Source organism: Ochotona princeps, chromosome 13 (genome assembly GCF_030435755.1).
Source record: "Ochotona princeps isolate mOchPri1 chromosome 13, mOchPri1.hap1, whole genome shotgun sequence".
In the NCBI taxonomy this organism is placed as follows: Eukaryota; Metazoa; Chordata; class Mammalia; order Lagomorpha; family Ochotonidae; genus Ochotona; species Ochotona princeps.
The window spans coordinates 38,082,149-38,106,862 of NC_080844.1; the positions used below are offsets into that span (position 1 = coordinate 38,082,149).

Consider the following 24,714-nt stretch of genomic DNA (forward strand, 5'->3'; position numbering starts at 1 on the left):
AGGTACTCTCCAGACTCATTCACTAGGACTCTAAGACCACATTTCCAAATGTGGTCAGTTATTGTCAACTTTAAGGGGAAAGCAACTGGAGAGGGCAGAGGCGGAATCCAAGGTACTTCTACCTGCTACATCAATCCGGACAGCCAGCGTCCTCCCCTGCTACCTGTCTTGCTGTGGAGAGCTCTTTGGAGAGAGCTCTGGAGGGCCCCTCTGCTCTGTGTTGTTGCTCCATCACCAAGTACTACAGGTTGTTCCTCGTGCTACACAGGGGACACAGTAGCTGACAGCAGGGCAAGCAGCCCCAATGGGGGAAGGGACTACACACACCTAACCCACTCCCCAGCTGGCCACTGCAAATGGACACTTTGGGAAAGGAGTGACTTTTCAATGGGGTTAGAGCAGATGTCCTGAGAGCTAGCTTGAAATCCAGTGCTTGGGCACAGCACAGTACCCTAGTGCCTAAAGTCTTCGCCTTGCATGCACTGGAATCCCATATGGGTGATGGTTCTAATCCCGGTGGCCCTGTATCTCATCCAGTTCTCTGCTTGTGGCCTGGGAAAGCAGTCGAGGATGGCCCAAGGCCTTGGGACCCTGCAGCTGCATGGGAGACCTGGAAGAGGCTCCTGGCTTCAGATCGGCGCACCTCCAGCTGTTGAGGTCGCTTGAGGAGTGAATCATCGGACGGAAGATCTTCCTCTCTGTATATCTGACTTTGCAATAAAAATAAATCTCAAACCAAACCAAACCAAACCCAACCCAACCCAGCGCTCAAGCTCACCTACCTGGTAGAAGTGAAAACAGAACACAGCTGCGACAACCCATGCACCCTAGAGGGAACGCACACCACGGCAATTGGCAGGCAATGAATCACACGAGTAACCAGCTGTTAGAATGTCCCACATACCCCAAAGCAAGACTGAGAGCAGGGTCGTGGGTCTTAGGCAGAGGCAAATACTGCCCTTTAAAGGGTCCCGTGTTACTCTGTGTCAAAGGCAAGAAAGACACAACAGAGCAACCGTATTTGCCAGGACTGGAGTAGAAGTGTGCTGGATCCAGGGGCAGAAAACTGCTGGGGTGCTGCCAGAGCTCACCCCGTTTCACTCAGCACTCATGGAATGTTAGACACTTTACCTCATTGTATTTCTTATAACCTGTCTCAGTGAAGGCCTTAAATGGAAAAATAAATAAGTAAACATACACCTGCAGAAGAATCACACTGCAATTCTCACTTGTTCAAATAGAAAGAGAAATCAAGTAACCTCCGGAGGGGAGAAAAGCAACCAAGATGTGTAGCTGTCCGCTCCCCATTAGCTTGATTTGAAGCCTTTAAACCCTGAAGAGCTCTACTCTACACTCCCACCTACCAACAGATGGAGAGAAAAGCTATGACAGCTCCATACACTCTACTCTCAACATTTTGTAAGGCAACATGTTCTTTCATGGCCTGGTGATAGTGTGTTGTGTTTGAACTACATCAGGACGGCAAGAGAAGCAGTTGCAGATTCCTGGCTCCCTCCCCTTTCCCTCTAGCCATTACAGAGATGCTTTGCATGATTAACAGGTGTCCAGCGCACAGCTCTCTAGAATAAGGAGGCCAATTTAATGGATTTCTGAGTCATAACATAGTAAGAGAAAGAGCGGCTTGGAACTGGGCACTGTAACTCCACCAGTGCTGTTCCTCCTGCTTCTGTGAACCAGTGATGCAGAATGGGCAAGAGGAGCTGGTCCACAGGAGAAGGCAGGCAAGGGGCAAGCGGCTCAGACAGTTTTACATTTTTAACATTTAGTGTATTAATTTTTATTAGTTTCTTAACTAGTGCATTTTGTTTCTCATAGGAATCTGTCTGTGTGTTAGACATAAACTAAGACATGAAATTCTACCTGTTGCTTGATGAGATTTTGCTGAGGCCATTCTGAAATTGTAAAATAGAAAAATGATCACAGCAAAAGCAGACAAAGGCTCTGGTTTGTAAACTCTCAGGCTGGCAGCTGCCAAGCAGCTGCCTCCCTCTGGGCCCCGTGACAGGCACACAAGGTGTGGTGGGCGGTGCCTGGTCCCGTTCAGGGGGCTTACCTGCAGGAAGCTGTCCTGGCAGCAGAGGAACTCGCTTTTCTTCAGGATGGATTCAGTGGTCAGGATCAGTTCCTTTTTGCTGAGAGCAGGCTCTTTCTGACACGGGAAGACTGCCTCAAGTTTGAGAAGGAAACAGTGTTACCTGGGGTGGGCCAGATGGACACAGGGCCTGTGCTAGATGCAAGAATCAATCCTCTTCACCCAGGCTGAGTTTTTGATAATCACACACTGACACCAACTACATGGAGACCCCTAGGCTATGAAAGCAATGTGCCACTGCTTCCCAACTTTCTCCCTTCCCCAGATTTGCACCGAAATATAAACTGTCTAAAAAAATCTCAAAAGCTTGAGAGCAAAAAGTTTCCTATTGCTCAGGCACACTGGAATTCCCCAACATGCTAAATTCTCAATAGTTATTTTTTATGTATTTGAAGCAAGACAAATTTCACTCCCCAAATGCTGTGCCAGCTGAGACTTGGCCAGGTGGAAGCCAGGAGCCTGGCACTCCATCAGGGTTTCCAATGTGAATGGCACAGACTCAAGTAACTGAGCCATCACCTGCTGCCTCCCAGAGTGTACATGAGAAAAAGGCTGGACAGGAGGTGGAACAGCTGGGACTTGAACCAAGCACTCCAAGATGGGATGTGGGTATCCTACGTGGGGGCTTAATGCAAGTGCCTTAACACTTGACCCCTTAGTTTAATTTATTTGAGACACAAGACAGACTTCTCCTATCCTCATGCTCACTGTCCAAAAGCCTGCAACCCCCTGTGCTGGGCCAAACTGAAGCTGGGAGCCCAGAACTCCATTGAGGTCCACTTTGTGATAGCCAGGAGGCAAGACCAGGCACTTCAAAGCAGGATCAGGTGTCTTTCTGCTACGTGGATGGACTGTCTGACCAGCCCTCTATTGATGGTCTGCCTCTCCTTAACAGCTTGGGAAATAAAATACATCCTTTGAAGAACTGCTGCATTGGAAGATTCTAAATGCATTTCTGCTGCATTCAGCTCAGGAGTGAGCAATTTTATTTTCTTTGTGCCATCTGAATATTTAAAACATCACTTGCAGGATTGCATTTGAGTCAGCATTGTGACACTGAGTTTAAACCATTGCCTGCAACTCTAGTATCCTGCATGAGTGCCAATTCAAGTCCCAGGGGCTCCAGTATAGATCTAGTTACCTGCTAATGTGCCTAGGAGAGCAGCAGAACATGGGCCAAGCGTGTGAGCCTTTGCCATCCACACAGAGATGCCGATGGAGTTTTAGGCTCTGGGTTTCTGCCTGGCCCAACTGTTGTTTCTGCAACCATTTGGGGAGTGAACCAAGAAAACAGAATCTTGAACCCTCTGACTCTGCCTTTCAAATAAATAGATAGGTGGAATCTTTTTTTAAGAAAAACTAGCTGACTATAGATTTATTGAATTTTGAGATTCGCCTTTGGCTGTACTGGCAGGCTTAGACCAAATGGTTCCCAGGACTTTCTGTGGCCTGTGGGCTGGACATTCCCCACCCCTGCTGTGGTGAAAATTCTTGTCAGGTGGACCTGTTGGGTCAAAGAGCATGCACTTATATCCAGATCAGTATCACAAACTGATGTTCCAAATTACGCCCCAAGTTAAATGTCCTCAGAAGCACTCCAGCCCCAGAAACTGATAAATCTTACTCTGATGTTGTCCAGGACCCTTTTAAACTCCAAAGGTTCGTCTTTTCCTTCCATAGCTGCAGGGTCCAAGCCATCTCCCCCGTAAATAAACTGGATGATATCACCGGTAGAGCTTCGAACTGTCAAATCATACTGAGAGCACAGGTCTTCAAGGGATTTCACGAGCCTTCTCTAAAGCACAGTGAGCAGAAAGATCAGTGGCTTTGAGACAACCAGTCACAGGTGGCAGAGGATGAGATATGCAATTCTAAGGGTCAAGGTCACATACACATAATCACATAGAAGTATTTCCTCTTCAGTCCCTTAGAGAGCAACCCCTCACACCTAAGGATGGAAGATGAAGTGTGCCTCACAGCTTGTGAGGTGGGATTCAGAACAAGCTCCAACCTCTGTGCGTACATGACTTTCAGAGCACATGCAGCTCAAACCCCATCACCCCAACGGACTCTGCCAACACAGATTGTTTTCTTAGGCTGTCCTGCCTTCCCCTTCTCTCTCCCCAAGGTATAAATTAATACAAAGCTTTGCATTTCTAAACGTAACTTAAGCCAGGACCCCTGTAGACTTCAGTATAAATTACAGTGGATCAGGTGCAGGTCCTCTTCTGGGTCAGTAGAGGAGGAGGCAACAGGGACAGCTTTGTGTCTGACCCAGTGGGCAGCGAGCAGCAGGCAGCCCTTGGATCTGCTTGGAGCATCTTTCACTGGCACAATGCTTCAGCCAGCAACACCATGGTGGCTTGGTGGATTAAAGACAAAGGATGAATCTTCCTCCAGGCAAATTAAAACTAACAAAAATCCCTCATGCTAAAATGAATTTGTTCTAGGTTATAACACACTGCTCTGGGAAAATCACACTGTCTACTTCAAAAAATGCAAAGATGAAAAACAGAGCACATCATGGCAAGCGTGGGGAAAGCATTTCACAGAGTGCTGCACTCGACAAAAGCAGCACGCTCCAAAACCAAAAGGCAGGTTCCCATCCAGACATGATGAAACATATCAGATAACAACACATGAGTCACAGGAGAGCCTAGGGGAGGACGTGTCCACTGACGGCTCCATTTCCCCCCACTTGCTCACATCTCTGCCTTACTAATCCTCGCTTCTCACCGTCCACCATGGGGACAGAGGCCACAAAGCCATAGCAGGTTTCTGGCCCAGCAAGCCAGACTGCTGATTTTTACCTTGCATTGGCAAGTAGTGGAAAATATTAAAAAAAAATTTTTCCCCCAACAAACATGGTTAAATTATGGAGGACAGAGTATAAAGATCACTGGAGAATGAGAGATCCCACTCTGTGGTCTGTAGGATGTGACAGGGTCAGATGCTCATTCCCCTGCCGTGAGGGGGACTGAGTGGCAAAGTCAGTGCAGACCACCTCTGGCTACCAGGCTAGTCACACACTTCATGCTGGTCACACACTCATGGCACATACAGCCTTGCCTGCCGTGTCCCAAACCTCTGATGGGCACTGGGAGGTTAGTGGAGCCACTGACTACAGTAATATATCACATACGCACCAGTGAGAGCAGGATCCCTTCCCCACCATGTGTCAAGAAGCAGGGCTCAGTGAGGTTCTGTGACGTGCAGACCAGGCTCCTCTAAGGGAGCTTTGACGCCTGGACTCGGGTCTGGTCTCAACGACCGTGGGCACACAGAATGGTTTGGAACACATCACAGCAATGGCGCCTCCCTACCCCCCGGCCTTATTTCCATGTTTCTCCCTTTAAGTACCAAGACAGGGTAAATTACAGCTCATGTATGAAATATGTAAACACCTTGTTTTGCTGTTAGTGGCCCACTTCTCTCCAAATTACCTGCATGTAACCCGTCTCGGCTGTCTTGACCGCTGTGTCAACCAGACCTTCCCGACCGGCCATCGTGTGGAAGAAGAACTCGGTGGGAGTTAAGCCCGAGTAAAAGCTATTAGCCACAAAGCCCTTGGCAGCTGGAAGCTACATAGAAGTAGGGAAAAAGAAAAAAATTCATCTGAAAGAGTTGAAGGCCCACAGCATTTTAGAAAATGCAATCATAGCATGTCCTACCTCTGCACTACAAATAACTGGCCCACATACTCTCACAAAGCAGCAGGCGAGAGCCTGGTGCGGTAGTTTAGTGGCCAAAGTTGTAGCCTTGCAAATGCCACTTCGTATCCTAGCTGCTCCACTTCCCATCCAGCTCCCTGCTTGTGGCCTGGGAAAGCAATAGAGGATGGCTCAAAGCCTTGGGACCCTGCACCTACATGGGAGACTTGAAAGAGGCCCTTGGCTTTGGATCGGCTCAAACTCGGGCTGCTGCAGCCACTTAGGGAATGAGATGGTAGATGGAAGATCTTTCTGTCTCTCCTCTCTGTAAATCTGACTTTCCAATAAAAATAAGTAAGTATTTGGAAAACAAAAACAAAGCAGCAGCAGGCTGCATATGTCTCTCCCTGAAGGAGAAATAATCTGGAGAAAAGCTTCTGAACAGGCATAAGAAAGGTGCGCTGCCAGCTGCCAGCTGGAGCTGGCCCTGAGGCCAGAGGCCAGAGGTGGGCAGCTGGCTCAGGAGAGGGCAGTGACAGCTGCACAAGCCTGGAGAGTTGCTGAGCTCCATATTTCACACAGGTGAGCTCTCAAGGACACATTAAAAACACCCCAGGTAGTGGCCAATGCCATTGGTCCACACAAATCTGTCTATCCCAGAGGACAGTCTAGAAGATCCAGCCTTCAAGGTCCCACCTGATTCTGTACCATTTACCTTTGAATGTTTCTCAAAGTGAGGCAAGGACCTGTTCTCGAAGCCATCCGGCACTCGGGAGCCGCTGATGGCTTGCTGTCCCACACAGGCGATCATCTGTGAGATGTTAATGAAAGAACCTGGGGAAACAGGCCAGGAATGGAACACTCATGTGTTGAAAGAGTACTAACTGATGTATGAGCAACAGGGAAGGACAAAGAGGCACAGGACAGGTCCTTATTCTCAAAAGGCTGAGCCCAGGGGCAGGAAACCACGACACACACAGGGTGGAGCTGTCGGTAACACAGCATGCCTGAGTGACGGCTCGGTGAGCGGTGACCGAGAGGCTGCAGAAGAGCCAGGAAGGTGGGACTTCCAGGCACCAGCAGTGATTGCTCTGAGACCCTGTCATCTAGACACGCAGGGTGGGGGAAGGAATTCCAGAATGGATACCAGAGTGGAAGCAAAGGTAGAAATGGGAAAGCCTGAGCTATGTGCCAAGAACAGGAAGCAGAAAATCAAGACTATAGAAACCGGATTTTAAAATCCATTAAGAAAATGTATAGAAACTGAAACGGGGTGACTGAATGGGCAGGAGTATTATAGTTTTTTTGCCACAACACTAAATACACCATTCAAAAACTACTGGACTTCATTTTATTTACATTTATTATTATTATTATTTTAAAAGAGATAGAAATGGACTGAGAGGGCTCCCATCCACTAGTTCATTCCCCAAATGTTTGCTGAGGTTAAGCTGGGACCACAGCCAGTTCCCCTCACAAAGATGATAAGGCACACAGTCACTTAAGCCATTCCTGCTGCCCAGCAGGAAGCTGCCAGCAGGAAGCTGGAGCCAGAGCCTGGAATAGAACCCAGGCACTCAGCTATGGGACGCTGGCATCTTCACCACTAATGGCCCACTCCCTCCAGCTTTCCTTCTTTTCTAAACATGTTTGTTTAAAGTACCTTCAAACTCAGAAATCAACTCACACTATATCAACCAGTTCCTCTGGAGGAGCTAAAATTTCTAAAACACCAAGTCTCTGGTCAACCCTAAATAAATGAAGCAAAGGCAGGTATTAGCCACGGTAATTTAATGTGTCTGGGACCCTCACGTGCCTAGGTTTGAGGCCAGGCTCTGCTTGCAATTTTAGCATCCTTCTAATGCATACCCTGGGGGGCAGTGGGTGATGGCCCAGGAACTTGGGGCCCTGACACCCACTTGGGAGATCTGCAGCGTTAGCCTGGATCAGCTCAAGCTGTTGCGGGCATTTAGCAAGGGAAGCTGTTGCGGGCATTTAGCAAGCGAACCAGTGCATGAGAGCTCTGTGTGCCTGTTTCTGCTTTTCAAATGAATAAAAATGAAAAGAAAGAGTGCCCATGTGAAGTCATGATGCTCACCTTTGGAGCCACAGAGAGCCATGGTGAGGGGGCTGTTGCTCTTGTCCAGCTCCCGGAGGCAGGCGCTGCCGGCATGGTCACGGATCACAGACAGCTCCTTCAGGATCAGCGCCTGTGGGAAAGGTCAGTGGTGGTGAGTGGTCCTCCCGGGCTCCACAGATTACAGATGTCCCATTGGCCATTTAGAGACACCTCCAAATTCTGAGGGAAGATGTTGGTTTTCCCATCAGTGAAGATTTTAGAGCTTTAGAGGACCACATTGCCTAGCTTTATAAGGTTCGTTCTATAACCAGTGTAATCTAAAAACCCAACAAGAACAAAACTTATTTCTGGAAGACAGAGTGCCCTGTGTAGAGTCTCATATGTAGCAACACCTCGGCATGTCTACAGCTGTGTATACACCGCCCCGTCTGTATGTAAATCTAAAACAATGCGGAGAAGGTAGAAGAGAATTGCCTGCGCTGTTGATAACTTCCGTCTCCCTTTCCTGGTCAAGAACACATGGGAACTGCCACACACCAGTGATGAGGGGGCTCTTCTGGAATGTCCTGGACCATGAGCTTGTCCACTGATTGTCACCCTTCAGGTCACAAGGCAGGAGGTTCCAGCAGTTGGAGTTATGGGCCCTTCAAAACCTGGTGCTGCCAAGGCCTGGTGGTATTTTCTAGCTAAGTCTGAGTGAGATTAAGAATGAGTTAATGGTGAAAGCCTAACACACTCCAGATCCCTCCCAATGTCTATTTGAAGGATGCTAAGAACAGGAAGCACAGTATTTAAGTACCAGTTACAGAAGGGGCCAAAGTGTGATGCTGGGACAACAGCAGCCCTGTGTGGCAAATGAGAAGGCTGTGTTTTTACTCCTGGGACAAGGGAGCTGGAAGACATTGCAGAGTCTGACCAAAGGTCCTGCCCTCATTGAACAGATGGGAACACACACAACTCAGGGTGAGATGGAACAACGCCACTGCCTTTTCTTCCCGCTCTCCTTTGCCCCCTTCCCTTTGTGGTTCTGGCACAACCCCAGTGGATACCGCTTCACCCACTGTGTATGAGAGGGAGCCATGTGTCCCTGAGGGTCAGGCTCACCTCCAGGGTTTCCTCAGCTGTGCAGCCAGGCTGCTGCTGCAGCTTGCCTGTGTTCAGGGCCTCGATGTACTCATCACACTTCTTGTAGCCAGCGTTCAGCAACTCGTACTTGGCTTTCAGCAGTCCTTGGCCAGGGGTGACATCACCAATCCCAATGGAGAAGCCGCGGTTTGCTGTGGAAGGGTTGGCAGGCAGTGCAGGAAAAGAGAGCCATGTATGTTACTCATTGAACCTACAGGATACAGTTTATGGTAGGGTCTTCAAAGAGTTAATGGAAATTGTGTATTATTAAAAAATGCATGGATTTCAAAAAGGTTTTTTGAACCGAAGTAAACTCATATTTCAACTCTATTGTCCATGAACTCTATGAAGTGTACACTGGACAGCAGTGCTCCCTCCTCAGAGGGCATGTGAGACATCCAGCAGATGCCCAAACCAGGGGAGAACTCAACCCTCAGGGCCCAGGTTTTCTTACCCATACAAAATTTTTTTTTTTTTTTAATTTATTTTATTTTTATTACAAAGTCAGATATACTGAGAGGAGGAGAGATAGAGAGGAAGTGGAGCTGCCGGGACTAGAACCAGCGGCCATATGGGATCAAGGCGAGGACCTTAGCCACTAGGCCACGCCGCCAAGCCCTACCCATACAAATTTACAAGCTAGGTGCAGTAAGAGATTCTAGCCACCAGCACACTACAGTCCCACGAAGCCGCTGGGACACTCACACAGGTACACAGGAGCCGCTGGGACACTCACACAGGTACACAGGAGCCGCTGGGACACTCACACAGGTACACAGGAGCCGCTGGGACACTCACACAGGTACACAGGAGCCGCTGGGACACTCACACAGGTACACAGGAGCCGCTGGGACACTCACACAGGTACACAGGAGCCGCTGGGACACTCACACAGGTACACAGGAGCCGCTGGGACACTCACACAGGTACACAGGAGCCGCTGGGACACTCACACAGGTACACAGGAGCCGCTGGGACACTCACACAGGTACACAGGAGCCGCTGGGACACTCACACAGGTACACAGGAGCCGCTGGGACACTCACACAGGTACACAGGAGCCAGCCTGGCCAGGCGTGACATGGCATCAGCGGCTTCATTCTGCCCCCAGTCGCGCAGCAAGATGTAGAAGATGTTGTTCTTGGAGCCAGATCCCAAGGTCCCTTTGTCCATGCTGCCACTCATCAACTCGCTGTTCTGGATGGTGACATCTGGGAGAACGGCAATGGTTCTTGTTTAGACAAAAGTATCACTTTGCTGCATTTTAAAATGAATGCAAGCCAACTGAGAAACACAAATTCATTAAAAATATATGTATTTATGGGGCTGGTGCTGTGGGGTACCAGGTAAAGCTATTGTCTCCTCCACTTCCAATTCAGTTCCTTGCTAGTGTGCCCGAGGAACAGTGGAAGATTGACTAAGACCTTGGGCGCCTGCATCCACATGGGAGAACTGGGAAAAGCACCTGACTTTGGACAGGCCCAGCTCTGGCCATTGTGACCACGTGGAGAACAAATCAGCAGATAGAATACCTTTCTCCCTCTCTCACTGTAAGCCTGCCTTTCAAATAAATAAATCTCTAAAAAAAATGGTCATAAGGAAAAAAAATTCACTTATTTTTTTGAAAGCCAAAATCACACAGATAGAAAGGAGGACAGGAAATGGCCAGGACTGAACAGAGCTGAAGCTGGGAGACAGGGGCCTCATTTGGGTCTTCCATGTGGGTGATAGGGGCCAAAGCATTTAGGCCATCTTCTGTTGCTTTCCCAGGCACATCTGGAGGGATTTGGTCAGAAGCAAAACAGTGAGGACTTAACTGGCACCTATATGAAATGCTGGTCTCCAGGCAGCAGTTTAATCTACTAGGCCATGATACCAAGTCCCAGAAACTCTTTGAGTCTTTTTTTTAAATTGAGGCAATAAAGGGATACATACAGACTTTGGAAATTTTATAAGAGCCCTAGTTAGCTACAGTCCCAATTCTGAAATCTACAGATGTCCCCCCAATCTGACTGTGAATGACAATGTCAAACACCTGTCATCTTTATGTCACCAGAGCATCAGATGAAAATTTGTAAAGTGCCCAAGATACTTAACTGCACCCCATTAATAGCCTAAAAGCAGAATGAGGGAGCAGGTGCTCAGAATAGGTGGTAAAAACTTTCTTGGAGGCCTGGTGCAATGGCTCATGGCTAACTCCTCACCTTACAGGCACTGGGATCACATATGACCACCAGTTCAAGCCCCAGCTGTTTCACTTCCCATCCAGCTCCCTACTTATGGCCTGGGAAAGCAGTAGAGGACGACCCAAAGCCTTGGGACCTGCACCCGCGTGGGAGACCAGGAAGTAGCTCATGGCTCCTGGCTTTGGCTCAGCTCAGCTCAGCTATGGAAATGGTGCTACTTGGGGAGTGAACCAGTAGATGGAAGATCTTTCACTGTCTCTCCTTCTCAATGTAAATCTGATCTGCCTTTCTGATCAGAACAGGCTCCTTGGAAGCTCACAACCCTTTTCAGAGAGCCTGAGGTCATGTCCTGGTTACACCTCCACTTGTAGCTGCCTGTCGACGTGCCAATGAGGACACCTGCACTCATTTCCTGGCTTCAAACCAGCCTGGTCTTGGCTGCTGCAGGATAGAAGACTGGTTTGCCTCTCATTCTCTCTCTGACTTTCAAATAAATAAAGCACGTCAATAAACACCTAAAAATGAAAGTCGTATCTAGAAAAACAACCTAAACAAGAACTCAAAATATCCTAATTAAGAATCCAAAATACACAGCATTTTTTCGTTTTTGAAAACACTGCTTTACCTTTATTTGAAACGCAGAGTGACAGAGAGAAGAGCAACCTCTTTTAGCCACTAGCTCACTCCCCAGTGTCTGCAGCAGTTGGTGCTGGGCCAGAACAAAACCAGCAGCCACGAACTCCAACTCTGTCTCCCACGTCGGGGGATAGGGACCCAGGTACTTGAGTCATTACTTGCTGCCTTCCAAAGTGTACACCAGCAGCAAGCTGTACCCGAGACACAGGCCTGAGACCTGATCCCAGGCACGCTGGTCTAGGACAAGGGAGTCACAAGCAACAGCTTAGCCCACGGTGCTACAATGCCCACTCTTTGTAGTGTATTTTCAAAGCAAAACTCTTCATCAGGAGATTTCAGAACCGAATCCTGCAGATCCTTCTTGTCTCAGAGCCATGCTAGCTGGAGGGGCCTGCTAGTCTGTGGGCTGGAGGGTGTTGGCAGCGTGCACCAGAATGTGCTACTGAAATGCAACATGCCGACGACCAGGCTGGGGTTGCCGTGGCTCAGGCAGGCTCAGCTCACATGCACTGAAATGCTCTCCCTGATATTCACGCTATCCAAAACCGAGCAAGACCAACGGAGACAGGCAAACATACCTTAAGGCAGTAAATGCATTTTTGCATATAAACTAATAAGGTACATATATCAGTTTTATAATGAGACCCTGGTTCATGGGTCTTTTCAAAAATCCAAAAGACAAATAGCACCAAACAGGAAGAACACTAGTCCCCTCAGTGGGGCCTTTGCAGCCACTGTGCTGGCTGTCCAGAAGTTTTCCAAGTAAACAGTCCAGCCCAGGCCTTGCACCTGGCTCTGGTGGCTGAGAGAAGGTTCCCAGGGCTGCGCCGGCCTCCTCCCAACCCTGGTCCCTCACTTACAGGAGTCGTTGACACACAGGTCTTCCCCTTTGCCACAGTACTGCTTGCCCTTGGTCCGCAGATTGGCTCTCACTTGGCTGTCGTCACTAGGCCTTAGGATGACACTGAAGATCTGTTTGCCAGTCCACAGAGTGACAGGCTGGAGGACAGGGAGCCAGATCATTAACCATGGGCTGCCTCAGCCAGGTCAGGTGACCTAGGCCGGCTGCACAAGATTCAAGCCTGACACCAACCCCGTGGCATTCCGTCCCTCCACACAAACACAATGGCGCTTAAGTGCACACGCACCTTCAGTATTGTAGGGGGTGGGAGGCGGACTTTGATTTTCTCATCCTTGCCAACCAGTATGGAGGCAATGATCTGGCAAGCCTTGGCCCGATCAAAGAACGTGTCTTTGAGAGTGAGGAGATAGGCACCTGTGAACGTTAAGAACACAGAACTAAGGAAAGGAATGGGATTGTGAGATAATCATAGGTTTCTGTTCTGAAACGAAGGTGGATCACCAGTAGGAGAACTAGGACACGCAGCGGCTCCTGGATCTCCCCTCCACCAAGGACCTGAGCTCCATGGCTAAGCTATATCCCCAGATGAAGGGCCAGAATCTGGCTGAGAAGCCAGTCCTAGGAAATGGCTAGTCCTGGGGGAGAGCTCAACAGGACGCTGAATTAGTTGAGTGACCAACGCACTGTTTCAAGACTCTGGAAGTGGCTCACACTCAGAGTCAGTAAGCCAACAGAATTCTACATGCACAGTTAAACATCTTTTCAAGTCATCACACAAACCACTGAATAAGAATCACTGTGTTTCACAACAATAAACCTCCCTGTGAGTGAATTTCATGGACGCACCTGTTAGGAAATCCTGAATAGCAGCAATCAGGGGCTCACCATTCCTTGGGGTGACAAGATTCGCTTTAGTCTGAAGGAAGAATGATCAGTCAGTTAGCCAGCCTGGGCTACAGAGTGCAGCCCAACAATCCGCATCACAAGGTTTCTGAAATGTCATGAACGAGTAACAAGCAGCTGAAAGCCGAGGCTGAGGGAGCAGACATCTGAATCCTAGCTGTCACCAGCTCCCAGCTCTTGGTGGCTAAATCCTCTCCTTGCAAAAGCTGGATCCCACATGGGCACAGTTCTAATCCCGGCTACTGAACTTCCCATCCAGCTTCCTGCTTGTGGCCTGGGAAAGCAGTCAAGGATGGGTCCAAGGCCTTGGGACCCTGCACCTGCGTGGGAGACCTGAAAGTGGCTCCACTGCGGCCATTTGGGAGTGAACCAGTGCATGGAAGATCTTTCTTTTTGTAAAATCATATCTTTCCAATAAAAATAAAGAAATCTTAAAAAACAAAAAAACAAAAAAACACGTTTGCCGGCTGCTCCTTCCTTGCTAAGCTAGACTGGCGCATAATACACGGACAGGAGTGTGAGTGCAGGAGGCACTCTGGAAAAGTTTCCCGGCTAGCCCAGGCCCGAATCCCATGACAGCCCCGTGCATGTCACAGAGAGCTGCCAGGTCGGAAACTCCCCTGACCTATGCCTGAACATGTGCAGCACGTTCAGAGGCAGCTGCCCACCTGGAACCCTGAGACCAGCTCCCACTGGCGTCATCTGGAACCCACGCAATGCACTGTTCTAACAAAGTCCAGAGCACAGTAAGCACCTGGGATGGACACTAAGTCACCAGATGTCAGTACCACCAAAGAGGGTGTTCAAAGCTCCAAAGAGACAAAACAATGTGGTGGCTTATGGCTGAGACTCCAGCCTGGCTTCTGGGCACTGAAGCCAGAACCTGGTCCCTCTGCCTGCCCCCAGCAGGAACTGTCACACTGTGGTGGGGCCACTCTGCTGTACACACCCCCATCAGGACAAGGGCCTCTGCTTTCGCCTCCTCCGTCTGGGGAAGATGCAGGTTCATCTCATCACCATCGAAGTCCGCGTTGTAGGGTGTGCACACACACTCGTTGAACCGGAAGGTCCGGTGGGGCTTGACCCTGGCCTGTGGAGCACAAGATAAAGTCAAAGGAAAAGGATTTTCAGGTATTTGTCCAAAAGGCTCTCCAGCTGAATGCAACAGAAAAAATGGCCCAGAAAAAAGGGACACATTCTATTAGGCAAGCAAATGTCTAGCATTGTGTGTCAAGTGACACAGATCATTTGTGGACTCCTCCACCAAGGTCTGTTGCCTCACACGGAGCAGTGGCATGACTTTAACACCAACAGGCCTACTCCAACCCAGGAGCCAGCACGATGACAGCCTTCTGCTCAACTGTCCTTGCCTCCCATTGGACAGTCTTGAGTGTCAAAACTGCTTAAGACACGCTGACTAAACGAAGAACTGGTCACACGGCCTCTCCTTCACAAACCAGCCTTCTGGGAAAGCAACGGCCTGACACGTACGTGGGATTTGATGCTCTGGGTTAAGCGACGGCTTGCAACATCTCATTTCATATCAGAGTGCCTGAGACCGAGTCTCACCTCTGCTTCCTATCTAGCTTCCAGCTTCCTGCTTATGCCTGCCCTGCTGGCAGCAAATGGAGGCTCATGCAGTGGGTCCATGCCACCTACGTGGGAGACCTTGGCTCTTGGTTCAATCTCGCCCAGCCCTGGCTGTTACAGGTACTGGGAGATTGAGTCAAGAGTATGGAAAGTCGAACTTTGATCACTCTGGCTTTCTAGAAAAATAAATGAACTGAAAATAAAAGCTGAAAAACAAAACAAAACAAAAACAAAACAGAGAAACACTATGAACAAAAGGAATTTTTTATTATAAGAAAAAATTGGGGTAATAAATGTGACAGAAGTGATAGGTTAGGCCCCAGGACGCAGGCAGGTTATGGTTTTGTCTGTAAGCTGCCACCTACAACACTGCTATGGGGAGGATCTACTTTGTGCAATCTCAGTGAGGAGAGGAAAGAAACTGATTCAAGTGCTGGCTGTCCCACTTCCAATCCAGCTCCCTGCTAATGTGCCTGGGAAAACAAGGTATGATGGTTCAATTACTTGGGTCCTTGAATCCATGTGGGAGACCTAGACGAAGCCCCTGGCTTCAAATGCCACTTCAGCCATTTAGGAGATGAATTTGTGGGTCAAAATATACTATGTTAACTGTTTTTCATTTTTAGGTGTGACTGTGGTACTGGAGTTAGCTAGGTTTTCCTTATGGCTGTAAACTGAACACACATGGAAAAAAGGCCACAGTGTAAGAGGCAAGAGAAAACAAATGTGGCATAATCTTGAAAATTTATTGCATAAGGTAACTGGAATATGCCAAATTCATAACCTTTCTACTTCCAAGTGTATCTGCAAATTTCCAAATAAAAAGAAATTTCTATACTAAAACATCTAAAAATCAAGTTTCCAGAAAGGGAAGGTTTTTGTCACCTTTTTAAATTCCCACAACCATAGCCCTTAATAGTTAAATTCTGCTGTGATTACCATGTAAACTACTCAGCAACCGATTCCAGAAAAACAACCAGAGATGCCCACTGCACACCGCTTGCAAAGGCTGGCAGATTTCACAGCTTTGCAGGGAAGAGCTGTTATGAATATTTAGCAAATTAAAACTGCCATCTCATTTTCGTGTTAGAACTCTAGTAAAAGGAATCACTGCTGTTGATAAACTCAATCACAAAAAAAGCTGAAGGTTTGGGTTGGATGACCACGGAGAAGAAAAGTCTCTTAAACAGTTCAGTTTCTTAGTTAATATCCAACTTTAAATCACAAGTCAATTTGCTGCCATATCCATTTTTAACACACACTTGTATACACACATATGTATATACATATTTCTGTTTGCAAATGAAATTAAGCAAGCTGTGCTCACACTGATTTTTAATTCGACCCTCTGTTTTTATTGTTGTGGATGAATGTGACATAAATATCAGAATTATTGGAGGGAAGCTTGAAATGAAAAAGTTTAACCCAAACTAAAAAGCAAGAGCAGACAGAGGCCACAAGCTAGGAATAACTGAGTTTCAGGAGTTCAGAATCAGCGGGGGAAACTGTCAGTACATCCCCACTGGAAAGGGGACAGTGGCAAGGTCCCCTTGCTTACCAGGTGTGCCATGATGCTCAGCTTGTGCAGCGAGGGCTGCCGGTTGAAGAGCACCACGTCTCCATCTATCAGGTGTCTCTCCACGATGTCGCCGTACTTGAGCTCCTGGGCCATCTTCTCTCGATTCCCGTATTTCAGAAACCTGAACATGGAGCAGCAGACAGGACATCTGAGAACAAGCTCTCCTTAGCAGGTTCCTCCCCTTCAAGGCAGAAACCACACTCTAAAAAGGCCATATCTTATACACAGTACTATCGCTATCATTTAAGACTTGTTTATTTGAAAGTTACACAGAGAGGTATCTTCAGTTTATTTACACTTTAGACTGTTGCCAAGGCTGGGGCTGGGCCAGGCCAAAGCCAAGATCTGGGAGCTTTATCCAGGTCTCTCACATGGGTGACTGCAGCTTGTCTATTTGGGTCATCCTCTGCTGCTTTCCCCAGGTCGTTAGCAGGGAGTTGGATCGGGAGTGGGGCAGCTGGGATACAAATAAAGCCCATATGTGATGCTGACTTGTAGGAATTGCTTTTACCTGCTATGCCACACTGCCACCTGAAAACATATATATATTTTAAAACTTTATTAATTTACCTGAGAGGCATAAAGAGACAGATGGTCCCATCCACTGGTTCCTTGCCCAAATGTCCATGATGGCTACAGTTGGGCTGAGGTTAAAGAACAGACCCAGGCATTCAATTCAGATCTCCCAGGGGTAGCTACAAATTTCCCAAAATGGAAGGCTTCTGTCACCCCTCTAAATCGCCATAACCATCCTGCATCTACTTGAGTTGCCTCCCAGAGTGCATTCTAGCAGGAACATGGAGCTGGAAGTGGTGCTGGGACTAAAACAAAAGCCTGCTGATTTGAGGTGCAAGCACATGAATTGTTGGCTAAAAGCCCTATATTTTCACTTTTATATCATATCATTATTGAATGTGCCACCAAGAAAAATATGTGCAGTGCTGGTGCCAGATGAAGCATGTGAAGCCACTGCCAATGGTGCATCCCACAGGCAATGGTTCAAGTCCTAGTTGCTCCACTTCTGTTCCAGCTCCCTGTTCATGTGTCTGGGAAGGCAGTGGAGGATGGTCCAAGTACATGGGTCCAGTACATATGTGGGAGACCCAGAGGAAGCAAGTTCCTGGCTCCCAGCATCGGACAGGCCCAGCTCCAACTGCTGTAGCCATCTGGGGAGTGGAGCATCAGGTGAGAGATCTGTTTTTCTCTCCTTCTGTAATTATTTCAAATAAAGCAAGAAAAACAGCTGCCTATTAAAGTATGACAGACTTCAAGGTGCATCCTAAAGAGAACTGCTTCAGAACCACAGAAACACAGCAATGCATCAGCTCCCCACCACCAGGGCCCTGCTGACAGTCCTCCTGTGAGAGAAAAAGGCACAGGGGGTCAGTTCATCTCACCCTGAGAGCCAGAGGAGAAACATGCACCACAGGATCAGGAGTGCACAGGACACCCGGGAAACCAGAAGACACAGACAACCACCTGCTTTGGCACCTCAAGGCACCCTGTCCATCTAGATTCAGAACAGTCCCAGCCTGGGAAAAAATGAACACTGCATGTGCAGTCAAGGAGCAATCAGAGCTGACGGCTCGAGTAACTTCCACCAGCTGGGATGTCACTCAGGACTCTGCTCTCGGCTGTGGCCGAGTGTGGTGACAGGGAAGCTCTCCTGAGAAGGCCAGGAGATGCAGTCGATCGCGAGACACGCATACCTTTTCATGTGCATATGCCTCTGCTGAATGAAATTAGCTCCTGGGTGAACTTCAGGGCCATTCTGAACCAATTTCCTCAAAAAATGAATGTTAGCTTTATTCACCTGCAGGACCGGAAGGAAAAGAATAGTGAGAGCCCTCTGGGGCTGGCAAGGCACGCTGAGCTGTTTTAGTCTTGACTTTCTTGGTGCAGCGTCTCAGAGGAAGCCAGCCACCTCAGGGTGCCTGCTGACCATAGTCCAGAGTGTGAGAACAGGGACTGGAAAACAGGTGGTACCTTCATCAGAAACTATTTGCCAGGGTCTTCTAAAGTCTACACGTTTTTCCAGTGGCACAGAGGCCCTGGTGGGTGCTGGTTGGGTTCTGCGAGAAGGAAATTCCTGGACCACCAGGGAGCCAGCCGAGGCTACCTGACAACAAGCTTGACCAGATCTGGGCAAACTGTCTGTCACAGGAGGCGAGTCTTTCCCACTCTCTTGTTACCAGGCCCTGCAGTTCTCCAGATGGCAATCGAGGGCTTTGGTAGGTATGTAGTGATATAGTTATTTTAAAAAATAACCTCTCTGAGGAGAGTTAACCAGGAGTGGCACTGATTAAAGTATGAGATGTGAACCACTATGAAAACATATTATGGAAAAGCTCTTTCTCTGTAATAGACATATACACACATACATCACACATAAAAAAAGGTGGTGAGGGTGGGGCTGGCATTGCGGTGCAACAGGCACAGCTGCCGCCTGTGATGCAGGTACCCACTAGGGGCTCTAGTTCCAGTCATAGGTGCTCTAGTTTGCTAGTGGCCTAGGTAAGCAGTGGAAAATGGCTCAGGCCCTGGGCCCTCTGCACCTGTGTGGGAGACCTGGAAGAAGCTTCTGGTCCAGTTGTAGTGGATCTGGACACTGTGGACTAAATCAGCAGAAGCAAAAATTCTGTCTCTCCTATTTTGTCTCTGCTTTTCAAACAAATGTAATACATTTAGAAAATTCTTACTTTATTATTTGAAAGGCAGAAAGACAGAGAATAAGACAGGGAGGGAGGGGGAGAAAGAGAGAGATTTCATCTGCTGGTTTACTTTGCAAATAGCTGCAATGGCTGGCGCTAGACCAGGCCAAAAACAGGAGCCAGGAGCTTCTTCCTGGTCTCCCATGTGGGTGCAGGGCCCAGCTTGCCTAGCCTCTGCTGCTTCTGCAGGTGCATCAGCAGAGAGCTGGATCAGAAACAGAGCAAGCACTTGAGATCCTGTTACCCAGATGAGAGATCTGGAGAGCTGCTTACTCCCAGCTTTGACCTGGTCCAACCACAGCTGCCAACTACTGTGGGAATTTGGGGAGTGAAAAAGTAATGGGGAGATCTACTGGTCCTCTAAAAAAATTTTTTCCCTTTATTTAAAAAGTGAAATTACAGACAGAGGAGAGACAGAGGACAGATGATCCACTGCTGGCTCATTCCCCAAATGGCTCCAGTAACTGGAGCTGGGCTGGTTTAAAGCCAGGAGCCAAGGGTAACTTCCTGGTCTCCCACGTGGGTGCAAGAGCCTGAGGACTTGGGCCCTTCTCTGCAACCTTCCCAGGCTACTAGCAGACAGCTGGATTGCAAGTGGAGCCGCTGGGACTCAAACCAGTGTCCATATGGCATGCTCGATCCAGCCACAGGTGGAAGCTAAACCCACTATGCCACAGTGGTCCCTGTCATTTTACTTTTCAAATAACCTGAAAAATCAGACTGGGTTTAGTGGGATGCTGGGAACTTTCCCCTGCATGCTATGTGGAATACTGAGAAATAATGTGGAAGACTCTATTTACAGACCCTTGAACAGCCAAATGGTACTTACCTTCTCAGGAAAAGTTAGAATTTTGGCCACATGAACCGGAACAGCTACTTCATCAATCCGGAGGTTGGGGTCAGGTGAGATGACAGTTCTGCCAGAAAAATCCACTCTCTTTCCGGAGAGATTGCCTCTAAACCGACCTGAACGAATGAATAAAAAGTTACCCTAAGCTTTCGTGTCCCTGGGAGGGATGTGAGCAGCAAGACTGCACCAAGGCCCTGCTCTCTGCCTAACGAAGCAGCCCTGAGGGGTCTTCCTTGAGTCCCCAGTAATGCACATTAGGGACAAACTGCAGGGACTTCACAGTACTGGGGACACAAGCCAACCTACATCTTAATTCCACCGTCTGCATACTTTCTAAAATACCTTCAGGATGCGTCGTCACAGGGCACCGAAGGCAGGGGGCTTACCCACCTTGCTTGCCCTTGAGGCGCTGGACAAAGCCCCGGGTCCACTTCTTGGGAGCCATGTTGAGCGGGATGCCTGAGAGCTCGCTGTTGATGTAGAGCGCACACTGCAGCTGCAGGAAGTCCCAGTCCTCCATGATCATCTGCGTCTTGGCACCCGAGATCCGATGCTAATGGGGGTGGGGCGTGAGCAGATAAGCCTGTCAACCTCACCTTCAGGGACAGGTGTGTCGCACAATGCACAGGAGCCTGGGGTGCACTGACCTTCTTAATGACATCATTCAGGAAGATGATTTCTGTCAACTTCATCGTCAGATCATCTTCATTGGTGCCTGACTTCAAGTCACTCACCACGGAGGGTCTGATACACAGGGGCGGCACCAAGAGTCGGGTGAGGATCAAATCGGAGGGCTTACCCGCTTCCGGGTTCATCAGAAGCAACGGGACATCTTCGGCTGGGATTCGTTTAAATAAGTTAAGAACTATTAAGGGGTTCAAGTTTTCCTGTGTGAAAGGTGGGAAAACAAGGGATAGAGATTGCGTTAGCTTTTTTTTTTTTTTAAAGATTTATTTATTTTTATTGGGGAGTCAGATTCACAGAAAGGAGATACAAAGAGAAAGATCTTCATCCACTGATTCACTCCCCAAGGGATACAATGGCTGCAGTTGAGCTGATTGGAAGCCAGGAGCCAGGAGCTTCCTCCCAGTCTCCCATGCAGGTGCAGGGTCCCAAGGCCTTGGGCCATCCTCCACTGCTTTTCCAGGCCACAAGTAGGGAGCTGGATGGGAAGCAGGGCCACTGGGACATGAACTGGCGCCCATATCCCAGTGCATGCAAGGTGAGGACTTTAGCCACTAGACAATTGTGCTAGGCCCACAAAAGCTGTTCTTAACAGTTGGAAACAGCTAGTTGGGCTGCTTATTGAATAAAATTCCATATATGGAAAACCACGAGGCCATCCAAAGACAGCAGAGAAATCTAACTGTTGATACGGGCAGTGTTCATAAACTATGTAAAGCAACAAGCAGGTGCACACACGGTCTGCTGTATGGAGCAAAGGTCGTCCTCTACAGAGGGACAGCCAGGAACAGAGTGTTTACCGCAGAGTCGAGAGCTGTCTGGAGTGAGCAAAATGACCTTTCTCCCCATTCACACTTCACTTAAATCCCCTGTCATAAACCTGTATTGCCTTTGAGTAACATCTGATAAAAGTGTGATAAAGCTAACAACTCATTCACAATATTCGGGGTATGACAATTAGCAGAGGTCGGAAGATCAATGTTAAGCATGAGCTTGTATCCTACTGTTCACCCCTGACATTTTCGGGGGATCTAATTTCAGATGCCTTACTGTATGTTACAGGCAGGATCTGCTTGGCATCATTTCAGCAAAGGACTGGCGCTGTGCTGCAGTCAGCTATGCTGCCACCTGCAGTGCCGGCTGCTTCACTTTCGATCCAGTTCCCTCCTAATGCTCTTGGAAAAGCAGCACAGATGGTCCAAGCGCTTTGGCCCTGGCACTTGTGTGAGAGACTTGGAAGAAACCTGTGACTTCCGGCTTCAGCCTGCCACAGCCCTGGCCACTGTGGCCATTTGGGGAGGGAACAAGCCCTCTTTCTCCCTCTCTTGGTAACTCTGCCTTTCAAATAAATAAGAGAAACTTAAGGCCCAGCGGCATGGCCTAGTGGCTAAAGTCCTCGCCTTGAATGCACCGGGATCCCATACGTGTGCCGGTTCTAATCCCGGCAGCTCCACTTCCCATCCAGCTCCCTGCTTGTGGCCTGGGAAAGCAGTCGAGGACGAACCAAAGCTTTGGGACCCTGCACCTGCGTGGGAGACCCGGAAGAGGTTCCTGGTTCCCGGCATCAGATCGGCGTGCACCGGCCCGTTGCAGCTCACTTGGGGAGTGAAACATCAGATGGAAGATCTTCCTCTCTGTCTCTCCTCCTCTCTGTATATCCGGCTTTCCAATAATAATAAATCTTTAAAAAAAAAAATAAGAGAAACCTAATAAGAAGAGTTTAATTTAGGAAAAAAAAAAAGTTGGGGGAAACACCAATAGCTATGCCCACAGGACACTAAAGAGAGATGAAGGTACTGTGAGCTGGCTCTGGTCACTCCCGTGCAGGAGGGAAGGCTTCCCCACATGCGGCAGTCCCCTCTTCAGCTGTCCCGCCTTCTGCATGGACCCTTCTCTGCCACCTGCGGCAGTCAGGGAGAAGTCTCCATGAACAGAACAGGAGTGCGATGAGGACCAGGCCTCACCTGGAGCCGTGCTGTCATCACCAGGCCAGAGCTAAGAACACTGGGAGCTGAAGGGTGCCAGGAGCACCAGGTCTGGCAGGAGCTGGCACCCTTCCAGAGTGGAGTACCAATCCTCTGTGTGCTCCTTGAGCGGCTCAGCCAGAGCCAGGGCTGCCAGGACAGTGAGCTCCTGCTCTGCCCCTGCTCCACTTCCCAACTGGCCCAGGCCAAGGCAGTGATCAGAGGGGACCTGCTGCTGCTCCTTGTCCACGACAGTATCAGTACCAGACCTGAACACCATGCTGCAACCATCTGTTGCACGGAGGCAGACAAAGCAAACGGCTCTGAGACGGCTGAGAGCAAAGGAGCTCCAGACAGCAGGGGCAGTACGGAGGCAGCCGAGGCCCATACATGGGGTGGGAGCTGCGGCGGGGGCTTCCCGAGGCTGAAGAAAAGCCAAGTACAAGCACACACACAGGAGGGTGGGATGGGAGCTCACCTACTTCCATCGAAATGATGACAAGGATAAAATACTGATGTGATAAAACACTGCTGTAACTGGGTGGTGTGCTCCACGCACTTGCCACGTGCCAGGCACTGCACTAAGACCCCACCCTCGTATTCTCACAGCAGCCTCAAAGACAATATTCTCATAATCCTAATGCTATGGAGGAGGAAAACTGCATCTAGGCGAGACCACGCACCCTGGTGGCCAAGCAGTGATACATGGTACAGCTGGGCTCCTGTACCATGGGATCGCAGCTCTGCCTGGCCCTAAGGACAAGGTCCTTAACCTGAACTCTCCTAAACCAGCTGCAGCAGCCTACCTGGATAAAGAAGGATAGGCTGAGAGGGAGGTGGAGGCGGCAGGGGGGGATCCTTGAGAGCCACACTGGATGCAGTGCAGTGACTCTGAATTGGCGGTTGGGAGGAAGGTTCCTTCAGGACCAAATCCCTTAGGAGACTTTTTCAAATACCACACCTGGCAGGTGCAGGAGAGTCGATGTTCCCAACTGAGTAGAAGCAGGGAAGTGGTCTTGCAGCAAGGATGCACTGCAGCGTCCTGAGCAGGCAGCCAGCCACACAAGGTGGCAGCGAGTGCAGAGTGCAGAGTGAGCCTGCAGCTAAAGCCTCAGGCAGCAGAGTACACCATCGCGCACGCTCACTGACCGAGGCTGCTGACAGTCCCGTGGGCAGTGCCAATGTACTTCCCTTCCGTGTTGTGCCCTCTGAGCCTGCACCTCAGCTTCCCTGTGGCTGCTTCATCACACCTGGCTTTCGGACAGCCCCGTTTCCAGATGCTCCAGACGGTCACACGTGGGCGCCCACTCACCTCTGACCCTGCTCAGTAAGCTACCCCACTCCTTCCACGCGCAGTTTCCCGGTATCTCACTATACATGTGACAAACGGGACCTCTCTCGGTTATGCCCTAACAGCTGTGATTGTAAACAAAAACCTAACACATTGCATGTACAACTAAAAATGGTAGCAGCCAGTGCTGTGGTGTAGTGGCTAAAGTCTCCGACTGTGACGTCAGCATCTCATATGGATGCTGTTCACGATCTGGCTGCTCCACTTCCCGTGCAGCTCCCTGGCAGGGCTCCTGCGAAAGCCTCAGAAGATGGCCTAAGTGCCTGGGCCCCTAAACACACAAGGGACAGCTGGAAAAAAAAACTCAGTTCCCACTCACTTGCCAGCTACTGCATTTGTTTTAGGGTGCGAACCCAGTAGATGAAGATTTTTTTCTCTGTCTCCCTCTAATACTGCTTCTTAAATAAATAAATAAATCAACTGGCCTAGT

At 49.1% G+C, this 24,714-nt stretch overlaps 1 protein-coding gene across 2 annotated transcripts in view; it reads right to left on the minus strand.

Annotated features, from left to right (window-relative positions):
* The window catches only part of POLR3A (RNA polymerase III subunit A), a 44,345-nt gene that overhangs the window by 13,985 nt on the left and 5,646 nt on the right, over nucleotides 1–24,714 (minus strand). For both annotated transcript variants that reach the window (XM_004583518.4, XM_058671679.1), the window contains exons 6-21: nucleotides 20,933–21,172; nucleotides 20,676–20,838; nucleotides 20,265–20,401; nucleotides 18,434–18,537; nucleotides 16,704–16,845; nucleotides 14,505–14,645; nucleotides 13,499–13,568; nucleotides 12,939–13,066; nucleotides 12,651–12,789; nucleotides 10,015–10,179; nucleotides 8,948–9,120; nucleotides 7,862–7,973; nucleotides 6,479–6,597; nucleotides 5,557–5,694; nucleotides 3,738–3,908; nucleotides 2,075–2,188 (exon numbers count right to left, since the gene is read on the minus strand). In XM_004583518.4, the coding sequence (XP_004583575.2) occupies nucleotides 2,075–2,188; nucleotides 3,738–3,908; nucleotides 5,557–5,694; nucleotides 6,479–6,597; nucleotides 7,862–7,973; nucleotides 8,948–9,120; nucleotides 10,015–10,179; nucleotides 12,651–12,789; nucleotides 12,939–13,066; nucleotides 13,499–13,568; nucleotides 14,505–14,645; nucleotides 16,704–16,845; nucleotides 18,434–18,537; nucleotides 20,265–20,401; nucleotides 20,676–20,838; nucleotides 20,933–21,172 (2,256 nt within the window). The remainder of the gene's footprint in view (nucleotides 1–2,074; nucleotides 2,189–3,737; nucleotides 3,909–5,556; nucleotides 5,695–6,478; nucleotides 6,598–7,861; nucleotides 7,974–8,947; nucleotides 9,121–10,014; nucleotides 10,180–12,650; nucleotides 12,790–12,938; nucleotides 13,067–13,498; nucleotides 13,569–14,504; nucleotides 14,646–16,703; nucleotides 16,846–18,433; nucleotides 18,538–20,264; nucleotides 20,402–20,675; nucleotides 20,839–20,932; nucleotides 21,173–24,714) is intronic.